Below are 14,233 nucleotides of genomic sequence, written 5' to 3'. Positions count from 1 at the left end.
AGCAGATATCAACAGCCAGGTGAAACAGTAGAAAGCTTTATTACTGATGTTCACAAGCTCGCGGAGCACTGCCAATATGGCATTCTGCTGGAAGAAATTATAAGAAATAGGATCGTAGTTGGAATCAGAGATGCCAAACTGTCAGAGAAGTTGCAGTTAGATCCTAATTTCACATTGGCTAAAACAAAAACACAAGTCAGACAAAATGAATAAGTAAAGAAACAACAGCCTCTGATCGGACAAAAGACTGAAATTAAGGAAGCAAATGTGGATGCAATATCTACAAGAAAACCAGGGAAATTTCAGATGGCGGCGCCAACACAGAAATATCACACAGAAAATTGTAAAAGATGCGGAAAAGGCCCTCAGCACTCATGGAAACAATGTCCAGCAAGAGAGGCAGACTGTAGAAGATGCAATAGGAAAGGCCATTTTGCAGTGGTGTGTCGATCAGGACAACAAGTGGAGGCTATTGAAGACAGTCAGGAAACGGCAGAAGGTGCGTTCATGGGAACGAAAACGGACGTATGGAAACATGACATTCAAATGAATGGAGGACTTGTTAATTTCAAGATAGATACAGGAGCGGCAGTCACCGCCATACCAGAATCCGTGTACTCCAGAGCCAGAGATGGGGAACTGCAAAAAGCACAACGACTGATATGTGGTCCCAATAACCAACCATTGACGGTACTGGGCACCTTCAATGCGTGTCTTAAAAAGGGCAAACAGACAACCAAGCAATAAATATTTGTAGTCCAGGATCTAGTGATGCCACTGCTAGGTCTCCCTGGAAACATCAGGATCTGTGTAGATCTAACAAGACTCAATGAAAGTGTGCGTCGCGAGAGACACATACTGCCAGCTGTCGATGAAACTCTAGCAAAGGTTGAGGGAGCCGTAGTTTTCTCAAAACTGGATGCCACTTCAGGTTTTGGGCAAAAACCCTTGCACAAAGACTCTGAGCCCTTAACAACATTCATCACTCCTTTTGGGAAGTATTGTTTCAGGAAACTCCCATTCGGAATCTCATCAACTCCGGAACTGTTCCAGCTGAGAATCTCCCAGATCGTTGCAGGCACACCAGGAACACTGTGCCATGCCGATGACGTATTAGTGTTTGGCAAGGATGAAGCTGAACATGACGACAGGCTGGGTGAGGTCCTCAGGAAGTTTGAGAGCGCGGGTGTGACCCTAAATGAAAAATGTGAGTTTGGGGTGAAGCAAGTGAAATTCCTGGGACATAAAATCAGTGCTCAGGGGATAGAGGCTGATCCAGACAAAATTTAAGCAATTCTGAACATGCCCGAACCACAAAATGTTGAAAGCGTGAGGCGCTTCATGGGTATGGTGAATTATGTCGGCAAGTTTTCACCTCATCTGCCCACTCTCACAAAACCCCTGAGAGACTTACTTAAGAATGACTGCACATGGACGTGGGACATTCAACAAAAGACTGCTTTTGAGGCAGTTAAGGAAGAGCTGAGTTCAAAGCGAGAAACAGCCGATGCATCGTCTTATGGCCTAGGAGGAGTGTTAATGCAGAGACAGTCAGATGGAGAGTTCAGACCAGTGGTGTACATATCCAGAAGTCTAACTCTCACTGAAACTCGATATGCACAAATCGGGAAGGAGGCCCTTGCTCTGACCTGGGCGTGTGAGCGACTGAGTGCCTACCTCCTGGGATTAGACTTTACCGTACGTACAGACCACAAGCCTCTCATCTCATTGCTAGGCACCCGTCCGCTGGATGATTTACCTCCACCTATTCTCAGATTCAGATTGAGAATGATGAGATTCACGTACAAGATCATTCCTGTGCCAGGAAAACAGCTGGTGGCAGCTGACGCGTTGTCACGAGCACCCCTTGGACCTGAAGACAGCACAGAATGTGACAGCCTGGAAAGAGAGTGCCAAGTCTACATTGACCACGTCATGGAACATATGTAACAAAAACTGCAACAAAACAAAATAGGAACAGATCAAAAACTTACAGAACAGAGAGGTTACAATGACACAACTCAGAGCATACACAGACAAAGGGTGGCCGTGCAGAGGAAAACAGTTCCTGAGATTCTGCTACCTTATTGGCCATACAGAGCGGACATACATGTGGCTGATGGGATCCTGCTGAAGGGAGAACGAATCCTCATCCCAGTGCCAATGCGCAGAGAGATGCTCGAGAGAATACACCATGGCCATCAGGGAATGACAAAATGCTTTGCCAGAGCACAGCAATCCATGTGGTGGCCAGGGTTATCAAGAGACATCAGAGAGCTGGTGGAAAGATGCGAGGTATGCTGCCAATACTCTGGTTACCACACAGAGCCACTAATCACAACACCGTTACCAGCTAGACCATGGCAGAGGTTAGCTGCAGACATCTTTCAGTGGGGGAAAGTACACTACCTGGTAGTGATTGACTATTTCTCCAGGTACATTGAAGTAGCCAATCTGCCGACCCTCACAACGGCAACCACTGTGGAGAGACTGAAAGTCATCTTCGCCAGATTTGGCATCCCTGAAGTACTAGTGACGGACAATGGGCCGCAGTTCGCCTCATCTGAGTTCTTAGCATTTGCCCAAGAATATGACTTTGAACATGTCACTAGTAGCCCCAGATACCCGCAGAGCAACGGGGAGGCGGAGAGAGCGGTCAGAACCGTGAAACAGATTAAGAGTAAGAATCAAGATCATCAAAGAGCTGTCTTAGCCTACAGAACAACCCCATTAGCTCACGGAATCTCCCCTGCAGAACGTCTGATGGGACGAAAATTGAAATCTACAGTTCCAGTCCCACCACAAACTTTCAAGCCAAAGTGGCCAGATCTCCAAGTTTTCAGAAGAAAAGACACAAAGCTGAAAGAGAATCAAAAGGAAGCGTATGGAGCAAGACACAGAGCAAAAGAGTTGCCAATACTTGAACCAGGCCATAGGGTATGGATCAGGACGGCAAAGACCACTGGAACAGTCCAAGAACCGGCATCATCTCCAAGATCATACAATGTGGAGACAGAGCTGGGAACGCTGAGAAGAAACCGGGCTCAGCTGACTGTTCTTCCAGAACTGGGCCAGCCGCAGGAAGACCAGCCCGACTCTAATATGACTGTGACCAGATTCAGGAGAGTCTCCCGCCCACCTGAAAGACTGGACTGGTAACACACGCACAACATTATAGCTTAGTAGGCCTGCTGTGAAAAAAGGCAGAATAACCCCCTGCAGCAGAGCTGGAAGGTTTTGGTAGTCTACCCATTCCTTCAAGGTTAGGAAAAGAAAAACACTAAAGAATGTTAAGCACATGTTGTTCATGTTCAATGGAAATGCACTATGCTGAAATGTGGTTTGTTCTGTGGCCAGATTATTGAGAGTTAAATGAAGTATTAACAGGAATATGGTTAATGACCTAAAAGGGGGGGGGGGATGTTGTGGAACGTCAGGCCAATAGGGTGCGCTTGACCTTTGAGTAAGGACTGATGTACGAGGCGGGAGATGGTTAATAAAGTTACATGTGCTAATGAAGAATATACGTCGTCACTGTCTGGTATAACACAGCTAGTTAAAATCATACCATTTTACAATAGACACACACACAAACACACACATAAACAGACAGTAAGCTGTAACGATAATCACATGATGGACTGAATGTTACAATGGTCTCTAATTCATAGTTTGCTTAGTAAACATTCACTTTATGAATATATTAACCATGTTGTACTCTGTTCTTTGATGGTTCCTTGATACTGTATAATATCATCCAATTTCTTACTGTACCAACTCCCAGACTTTGGTGCAAATAAGCGACCACAGTAAGGATTAATAATTAAATACAACTTTCCTCTCACACAAACTTGTTTGTAGGCATTAGTTTCTCAATAAATATAAATAGTGCACTAAATTAGCTAGCTACACTTAACATTACATAAACAGGTCATCACTCACTTCGTAGCACATAGTTTTTGCTACGTTCTGGCTTCTACATTTCTAGCTAGCATCAGAGCCTGTTTAAGGAGAGCTTTGCCACTCCCAATTAAGCCCCATTGTACCGAATTTGGCTGCAGTTCCACCAGAGTTCCACTGGGGGTAATCGCGAGTGAGTGCATGTTAAATAGGAGTCTATGGAGCTAAACGGCCAAATTTGTCACTTTTGCCTGATTGTCGTTGAGAAATCTTCGATTTGATTATAGTTTTTGCATGTTCAACATGGATTATAGGTCGAAAGTTGAATGAATGAGTACCTATGTCCTTTTGATTTCTTACAGGGTGAGTCGTTGTTGCCCATAACACGCTAGCATTCTGCTAATGAATGCTGATTGGTTAGTGAAGGACTGATATGACCAGAGCTCCCGCTTGATGGCATCCAAAGCGGAATCAGAATGTCAGAGCATTAGCAACAACATTAGCAGGCCAAAACTCTTTCTAGCATGTGTATTGACAGGGAGAGCCTAACCTGTCAGCTGTGTTGTCGATGCCTTGAGAGAAAAAAGTAAGTGACCAGAGCTTGCCGTAAAGCAGTAGCTCTGGTCGTACGATGTGTATGACGTCAATGATATTTTCAAAGGCTTTTTAGAACAGAAAGGCGACTTTAAAACAATATAACAGCCAGCAGTGTTTATTTTCTTTGCCTCCCCTTTCGAATTCAGAATTCAAATTACTAGAAAAATGTTATCTTCAGAAAAGTGGATTTTGAGGGGTACCGCTCCATAGACCTCCATTCATTCTGCACTCGCTCGTTAGCGCCCCTCACATGGAACTGCAACCAGTTCAGAACCCGGAGGTTTCCCGAGAGTCGCAGTTCTCTCAATATCAGACATTCTCTGCTAGCATCAAAAATCTCTGCACTTTAAGATACTGAAATGGTAAATGGGTAACACTTTAGATGAGCTCACCAAATTCATAATTTATTAATCAATTTGTTACCTATTAGTTAACAGTTTGTTCACCATTAGTTATTTATTGTTTATACAAAATGTATCATTAGTAAAGCATTTGTTCACACAGTTAGGGTTAGGGTTCGGGTTTAGGGCTAGGGTTTAGGTTCAGGGTTTAAGTTTTGGTTAGGGTTTAGCTTTACTAATGCTTTACTAATGATACATTTTGTATGAACAACAAATAACTGATGGTGAACAAACCGTTACTAATAAGTAACAAATTGGTTAATAAATTATGAATTTGGTGAGCTCATCAAAAGTGTTACCGGTAAATGTACTAAATGCCTGAAAATGGGCCAAGAATTTACACATTCTTACCTTGGCACAGCTCCATCATACAGTACAGTACAACTGTTCCTCAACGACGATGCTGCTGTGTTTGAAACTGATGCTAGCTCGCTTTAGTTCTAACTAGCCTACTGTACCATATATAAATATATATATACATATTAATATATTTATATATATCTATGTACAGTACAGTACCATGAACGTAAAGGCAATCAATTGACGCAACTCTTTCTCTTTATGACTCTGCATGCAGCTAAATGGTACAAATGGGTATCCAGAGCCTCAACGCGAAAAAGTTAAACATCTTGACTAGCACTTTTTTAGCAAGGTTAGCTAGCCAAAACTCAAAAAAACCCAAAAAAGTCAAATCTCTGCCTATCTGTTGCGTGTGTGCAGTCTTTTGTTTACTAAGGTAGTCATAGCAACCCCAGGCATGGAAAGTCCATCTTCGCACTCTGATCCTGATCAACAAATGGGGTTAAGGTGACACCGTGACATACATTGATTGACAGCTCACCTCATTAGCTTAAGGACAATTATATACAGAAATAAATGTACACAGAAATAAATAAATACAGAAATAAATGTACACAGAAAAAAAAAAAAAAATGAAATAAATAAATACAGAAATAAATGGCCATGTAAATAAATAAATACGTAATTAATAATTTTTCGTACTTTTTTTTATATATTTACATTTTTTTTATGTATAAATTCATTTATTTATACATTTATTTATTCATTTTTTTAAATTTTTTTGGCAGGTTTGGTCCTCCATAGTGAATAGGATAGGACTTTGGTGATTTTGGCGGAAAAAGTTCCACGCATTGCATTTATGGGGAAAACCAAACTTTAAGTGAATTTTAGACGCTCTTATCCAGAGCGACTTACCGTAAGTACAGGGACATTCCCCCCGAGGCAAGTAGGGTTAAGTGCCTTGCCCAAGGACACAACATAATTTGGCACGGCCGGGAAACGATCTGGCAACCTTCAGATTACTAGACTGATTCCCTAACCGCTCAGCCACCTGACTCCCTGATTATATGAAAGTGAGCTTGTTTTGTGCTTACTGCACTCCCATGTATGCAGCCCCTTTATGGGGCCCCTTTATGGGGCAGCTACAAAAAGGAATCCCTGCGCAAACTTCAGGTAGCATACAATGACTGTCTGAGGATACTGCTGAAAAAGCCCAGGAGTAGCGGTGCTAGTAAGCTCTTGACTCAAGGCTAAGCACTTTACAGGCTCTATTGAGGAACCTGATGGTTAAGTTTATGTCTCGACTGGATGAGTCACAAAATTGTATTATAATGATGATCACGAGTCCCAGGTGTAGTTCGGTCAGATATAAATCATATCTGTGGAAACATTGGTATGGGTGCCTTTTAAAACTCTCATGAATAAGAGTATGTTTTTATGTGTTTATGTATCTGTTCTGTTTTTTTTTATGGTGTATGTCTTGCTATTGGGCCTAGAGCCTGTAATAAAGTTTAATATATCACGGCCAGAGTGGGACCCATTTTCAGCCCGGGAGTGTAATGGCCAAAACCAGCCCATCCCCACCAGGATCCCTGACATACGAGCCATACATTGAACATTCTGGGCTTAACCCGAACCTAGGACCTGACCTAGTCAAGGTTTTTATGTGAGCTGAAATCTGAATTTTGCTTTAATGCTAGCGCAATTTTTTTTGCATTAATTTCAGTGCACGTTTTTTGAGCTTAATGTAAAATAAACATTACGTTGGACTCATTGTTTTATTTTCCAAAAATTACAACCTGCATTTTTACCTGAAAGATTCAGGGCTTTTGAGAAACTATATTTTTCCCACCCTTGCAGAAACCTAGATTTTATTAAGTGACAGATCTTCTTATTTTTTTCTGGCTTTTTCAGTTCCTCCTGGCATATTTTTCCCACCCATTTCATTATTTTCGCATCAGCTTAATCTTGCTAACCCCATCCACAACCATAAATGATGGTTTAGGCTATTCTCCATGAAAGCAACGTACACGCACTTGTGTTTGAGAAAGAGAGCATGCGCGACAACTGAAAACTGCACTTTTTAATGCACGGTCTGATCATGCACTTATTTAGATAAAAGCCTAGTGTAGCCTATTAGCTTACTTATCAGACAGTCACTTAAGAATGTAATTTGCTGTATCATTGGTTAAGCATTGTTGCACTCTTATCACAACAGTAATGCTTCTTGGATTGGCACTGCAACCTAAAACAGACAAGTTTGTCAAACTGATAAAAGTAAGCTATTTCATTTGCACAATGAAAATAAATATGGATGAGAATGATGGTTCCTTAATGGTCCAATTGAGAGACTTTGAGGATGTTGATAATGGCATTGTCCTAATTAAGCTTTATTTCTTCCCTTCAAGCCATCTATGCTATAATCCAGTCTTTTTGCGCTACAGGCCCCTAATCGCCTCTCCTCTTCTCCTTCTCTCTCCCTCTCCTTGCCTGAAATGTCCTTTTCTGCTCCCCTCTCCTGCCTCTCACCCACCACACACCTTCAAAAGCTTTCTCTCTTGTCTGGGTGCATGTCGGACCATGTTAATTCCTGCTCTTTTTTCAGAGTCTAAAAAACACCCTGACACACTATCTCCATCAGTGGTTATATTTCATAGTCCTTCTGTTAGATTTACCAGGGCCAGACAAAGGAGGTTTATACACACAAATGATCTCTGTGTGTGCTTGTGTGAGTGTGTGCGTCTGTTCTGAGAATAGGCGATCTAGAGAATGCAAATGCTGGTCAAGGATCTGGTCGTTCTTCATTATCAGGCTGACAAAACATGAACTTGGGAGTAATCCGTACACTGTAGTTACATATACAATGTTACATACCAGTGTTGTCACTTCTCTCCTGCAGGTGATCAAGCTGTTATTCGAAGAGTTTGACCTAGAGAGAGGATATGACACACTGACTGTGGGTGACGGAGGGAAAATTGGTGAAACCAGGAGAGTTCTCTATGTGTGAGTACGTCATACACAGTATGACTATATTAACCTCAAAACAAACTATACTTCTTCGTACCAGGTTACTCAGGTCACCATAAAGCATTGTTAGGCAAATTATTTTTACAGAAGAGATTAATTACTGCTTCATGTGTGTGGTTTCAGTCTGACAGGTTCCAGTGTTCCTGATCTGATTGTCAGTATGACCAATCAGATGTGGCTTCATCTGCAGTCTGACGACACCATTGGCTCCCAGGGATTTAAGGCTGTGTATGAAGGTAGGCCATTATCTCTGACATACTGTATTTACTATAGTTGAACCTCACAGACCGGCACATATGCACACACAAACACACTATCTGGATTAGACGTGTTATGTTAAATGCATGTTAAATAATATATTAGCACTTATATCATACTAGCACTCTAGATTGTAAAAGGGCTTAAAGCACATAGCTCAGCATATGTTCACACTCAAATACACACACACACATTCCGATCAAGTGGCTGACTAGGCTAACTAATTTCATCAAAGCTGGTACCATGAATTTATCGGTGCATCTGTTCCAATAAAAACGAATATGCAAAAGTCGTTTCCACCAGCGTTGCACTATTTCATCTGCTGGATCAGATGGTGCGTCTGATTCTGCCCCGCTGATGAATATCAATGAACCAGCACTGATCACTCATGTGTTGACTGGGCATGCTAGTGACTAACCACATTTTGTGGGCACATTCAGACAAGTCAAACTTAAACTGACATGGCATGGCTTTCTTCAAAAGGTTGAAGGGGTTGGAGTATAAACACCAGCTTATGGAGTGTTTAGCTTTCTTCCTCTTGGCAGCTAAAGTTTTCAGAAAGTTATGTAAATTGAGATATTTCAATATGATTTCTTTATTTGGTTGCGGACATTGTTGCACCTCTCATACTGTCTCTCTCATCTTTAAAAGGCACATTTACCACCTCTTGTCTCAAGTGTAAAACCATTGCATTTTACCTGACTGTTTAAGCAGCAGACAACTCACACTGTAACACTACGTCCACCACTCACAATGACAGAACCTCAATTAGCCTGGTGAAAACTCGATTGCACACTGCTGCCTGTGGCGGCCTGTTGCTGGGTGGTGACAGCCTGGAAGCCTTGGAGTCTGACAGTCAAACCACTGAAGAGGGGCAGTGCTTTCAATTGTCACCATAAGGGTATTGTGTTGCAAACCATGAAAATATGGGTCCAGATTACACAAAAATTTCACGAAATCCCCTGTAATCTGATATATTCCCGGCTTCTCATTTTGTGTTCAATTTACATTTACATTTATTCATTTAGCAGACGCTTTTATCCAAAGCAACTTCCAAGAGAGAGCTTTACAAAGTGCATACAGTAGGTCACTGATAATAACAACAAGATAGCCCCCAAAACATTGCGGGTAGCCAAAACATGAAGCACATATTGTGAACAATCAAAATAAGTGCCAAAGGGAAGAACCACAAGAGCATGTAGTTAAACAAGTTACAATTAAACAACATGAATCGCTATAAGTGCAAGTGCACCTGTAGAAAAGCAGGCAACAGTAAAAACAAATTCACAGCGAGTACAACAATTTAAATCAGTTACCACTAACCAACAAGAGCAACAAGTCTCTAAGCAAGAGTCATTGTGATCCTTGAGGAAGCTAACATTGGGTCCAGCAAACCATTCCTACGTACCGTTGTACTCACGGAACAAGTGCGTCTTGAGCCTTTTCTTGAAGGTGGAGAGACACTCAGTGTCTCTGATGGGAGTGGGAAGTTGATTCCACCACTGGGGGGCCAGACAGGAGAAGAGCTTGTGTTGGGACCGGGCGGTCTTGAGCGGTGGGCCCACCAGGCGGTTGTCTGAAGAAGACCGTAGGTGGTGGGTGGGGGTGTAAGGCTACAGGAGAGACTTGATGTAGTCGGGTGCAGTCCCGTTTACTGCTCGGAAGGTCAGTACCAGGGTCTTGAATCTGATGCGGGCCGTGATGGGTTGCAAGTGGAAGGAGATGAGGAGAGGGGTAACATGGGAGCGTCTGGGTAGATAGTAGACCAGGTGGGCCGCTGCGTTCTGAATCCTCTGGAGAGGGCGGGTTGCGCATGCTGGGAGACCGGCGAGTTGTAGTAGACCAACTTGGAGAGGACAAGTGCTTGGACTAGCAGCTGGGTGAAGTGCTCAGACAGATATCTCCTAATCTTCCGGATGTTGTAGAGGGTGAATCTACACGACTGGGAGACTGCAGCAATGCGGGCCGTGAGGGAGAGCTCGTCATCCATGGCGATGTTCATCACAAATGCAAGCAGTAGGATGATTTTGTCGATACAGTTATAAGCAATGCTAACGTATCCTGTATTTAGCACCTGCCTTTCTCAAGTTCTTTCAAATAGATGATCTATACAGGCATTGCAACAGTCTAGACTGCTATTCGTTTTCTGGCTATTTTTTCTGAAGTTTCCCTTCTAATGCCGAATACAGCTATTCTAGCTAAAGTAGGGTTGCCAACTTTCTCAACCCCAAATGAGAGACACTTTCTTCCAGGTGCGCACACGCGCGCGCACCAACAGCTGACCAACAATAACGGAAATCGCAGCTTTCATTAGCCATAAACCTACTAATTTCAGTGTAATATTGGCAAATCACTAATAGTTACTCGCTTGGATGTGTTGTTCATAGTAATAGTCAAGACAATTATTACAAGTTTCTCCTTTTGATGATTGGTCCAAGTGAGGTGGTGTATACATTTCCATGCATACACATGTAAATGGGAGCATTGCCTGGGACAGGTTGGTCAGCATAGAGCTGGTTCATATGACTCACATTGTCTTTCAGACAACAGGTCGTGATGAGCCGCACTTGCTTGCCACATCTGAGCCAAAATATTTTATTTGGGGTTGGGTTTTAAACTGAGCTCTGGGTGAAAGGAAGGAGAAACAGGGTGGGAAGGGTTTGGTGGGTGTTTTTTCCTGCTTTTCTCTCAAAGAACTTGGCTGTGTTATTCAATGTTATCCTACAGTCTGCTGCACAGCTACATTACAACAGGAGATCAGACTCAGGGAGAAACACTGCTATGAAATAATAGGAATATGTATATTTGTTTTCAATGCTTTAGTGCAAGTCAAATCTCTGCAAAGCTCTAAATAATGGATTTGCAGTCCCCTGGATATCCTTTTACACACACAAAATCTCACCTGGCTGCACACATAGAATATAGACTAGCCACAGTCATATATCTGTTGAGGATTTTAACTAGAAACTTTTTACTTACTGTCTCGAGTCCATTTAGGATCTGTAAAGTCTGTCCTCTGTGTAATATCTGAAGGCAAATCACTGGAGAGCTCACTGCCGAGTTGATGCACAGCTGGTTTCCCAGCAGACACTCATCAGCTTCTCGTCACACCACACCTGTCACTTTGTGTAGATATATATACACACACACACGCATGCACACACATTTATATCGGTGCTGTCTTGTTTTTATTGTATTTCAGTCAAGACACTCACGTGATTGATTTCACCATTTATTCATATACAGTACATGAAAAATAGGTTTAACATGGCGGAATGGATTTACATGGGGAAACGCTCCCTGCCTTCACTGCAGCATGCATGACATGAGGCAGGGAGCAACGAGTTAAATCCCCAAAACACCGACACTCCGCCCGTCCATACTATGTGTAGAGCGGAGCGTCGCTCCTCCTGAGCCAAAGGAGGACCACATGGCATCCCACTATTTACTAGTGAGGAAAAACAAGGTGTTTTCTGGATGCCCAGGTTATGCTATCATTAACAATGACTAAGGCTATGTGTGCACATCCGTCATGTTGCATACCATCTGATGCGCGGTCTACTGAACTGTCCCACGCGCACGTCCCGTCCAGACCCAGTGCTCGACAATAAGTGCGCCTGCAACCAGCCCCGTAGTCCTGGGAATTCAGGGCATCTAAACGGATGTCCCCATGTAGACACTGTGGATTCTGATGGCTAGCTTAGCGCATCAGAGCACTTCTGCGGATTGCCAGGGCTACCGAAGAGACATACTAGCATTAGCAATGTACGAAGTCACTCAGCCACAGGATACATGCGGACCACATTGGTCGCCGGAGGTCTCAGACCCGCTCGGCTTGAGCGCTTGCTCAGCTTGAGCACCATGCTTAGAGTAGAGACAGTCGCTGAGCGTTATCCAATGCAAGCCACTATTGTGTACCAGCCGCAAAAATTGCCCAACACACAGTCACAGTCTCTGTTCTCAAGCGCTCATGAGTTCTGCGCTTCCACGACGTCCAGCGTGGATGTGGACACCAGAAGCAGAGGTGGCCGCCCCGATCTGGAAGGAATGCGCCGTATACAGCTCCGGGGACAGGTCACAGCGCTCGCACAGAACTCTGTGGCGTTGCGTGAGCCACTATCTGGTCGTGCACTTGCCGGCTGCATCATTGGAGGAGAGGGGACAAACGTAGTGTGACGATTCGCTAGCTGGTGGTACTAGATCAGTCACCAAATATGTTCCCCGGGTGCAGTTAGTTTGGACAATCACAATGGGGGTGCCTTTACATGTCACATCAGTTTGCAGTAGGCCCTACTCCATATAACAGTGAACATCTGACTTCCCATTATGACATGCATGGTAAGATCGCAAGGCGGATAAAGGTAGCGCATCTAGAGGGGCATGTAGACACATTCACGGCACCACAGAAACCCATGAGAAACACTATCGTGCAGCGTGTCGACATTGCACGAAGCACCCGTCTCGGAGCAGACACTAAAGTAGTTTGTGCAGTAAAGGGAGTGTGTTGGGAAGACGTTTATCTGCTTTCAGGCCGCTGCTTCCGGGCCGCTCATGAGAAGACGGATAGATGGGCTCCCCAGAAGGCTGCATGATGAAGGATCCGCACACCGAACGTACAACTGGACACCTGCCACCAATGCTTTGATGGACAACGGTTGCAGCTTGCGGGACTTGAAACGGAGCGCCCTGAAAGCTTACAGCACAGACATGTTTACAGGCAGAGGGCTCACAGAGAACACACCACTGTATGTATAAGAATATTGAAGCCAGGCAGAGTCATAGGATTTTAATGTGGAAGTGCACACACCCAACCTTATGTAGTGACAGGCAGATGGTAGGCTACGTGATGCTGCAGAATCAGAATCGGCTTTATTCGCCATGGAAGTTCACACAAAGAAGGAATTGACTGTGGCAAGAAGGTGCACACAATAACCATCTATGGATCTAAAGATGAAAAGTAGAGCCGCACTGTGACGAAACCACCCGGCCCTACTACAGCACGGAAATGCAACCGGAGGAAAACACGGAAAATCTGCCACTAAATTCGTCCAGCAGTGCAGAATGCTCGTTCAACAAATCCAACTTGGCGCTCCCGACAGCGAGTCGAAAATGAGCGGACTGCTGCGGCAGCCGGATGTCAACCAAACAGAAAACTGTTACCACGCCAGCGCACACTGAACAGACGCTGATTTTATCCTATGAATGGCGTTGTCCACACTAGTGTAACACAGGAAAAAGCCTGCGTGGAATCTAGCCGTTAATGCTGGCCTCTGCGCCGGCAGGTCGCTTGTAAGGTGCTGTTGCCCGACTGTTAGCATATGGCTATGCCTATTGACTAGCCTGAACGAACAGAGAGGAGATACCTGAAAAGGCCCCATCGTGGCTTGGCTACCTCTTTTGGAGTGCATCCACGACGCTGGCTCCTGTAGTGCAGGCTATTGCACACATGACTAACCATCGGCAGCTCAGATAAACCGGTATAAAACCCACGAGTCAGGACATTAGCAGGTATACAAACAACAATTGGGATGCATCTGATGCAGCTCAAAGTCTCCAACTTTCACAGTGGTTGAAGGTATTCACTTGCGCTTTTGACGAGGGCACAGATCGGGGAAGCGCCCCCGCAGGCTAACTTTAGCATGCAGATACCTTTTGCAATCAGCATAGCGACAAACATTTACGTTGAAATCGATACACAGCATTGGGCCAACAGCGGACGACTGGTTGGGACCCTACTCCGCTCGCTTGAT

At 44.0% G+C, this 14,233-nt stretch overlaps 1 protein-coding gene across 1 annotated transcript in view; it reads left to right on the top strand.

The window, feature by feature from the left end:
* LOC124473714 (CUB and sushi domain-containing protein 1-like) overlaps positions 1–14,233 on the top strand; it is a 386,561-nt gene that overhangs the window by 124,605 nt on the left and 247,723 nt on the right. Inside the window, exons 11-12 of the mRNA XM_047029350.1 lie at positions 8,098–8,201; positions 8,349–8,461. Of these exons, the coding sequence (XP_046885306.1) occupies positions 8,098–8,201; positions 8,349–8,461 (217 nt within the window). The remainder of the gene's footprint in view (positions 1–8,097; positions 8,202–8,348; positions 8,462–14,233) is intronic.

This window comes from Hypomesus transpacificus, chromosome 11 (assembly GCF_021917145.1).
Source record: "Hypomesus transpacificus isolate Combined female chromosome 11, fHypTra1, whole genome shotgun sequence".
NCBI lineage: Eukaryota > Metazoa > Chordata > Actinopteri > Osmeriformes > Osmeridae > Hypomesus > Hypomesus transpacificus.
Note: the sequence above shows the minus strand (reverse complement) of the source record. Positions and strands in the feature narration are given on the sequence as shown.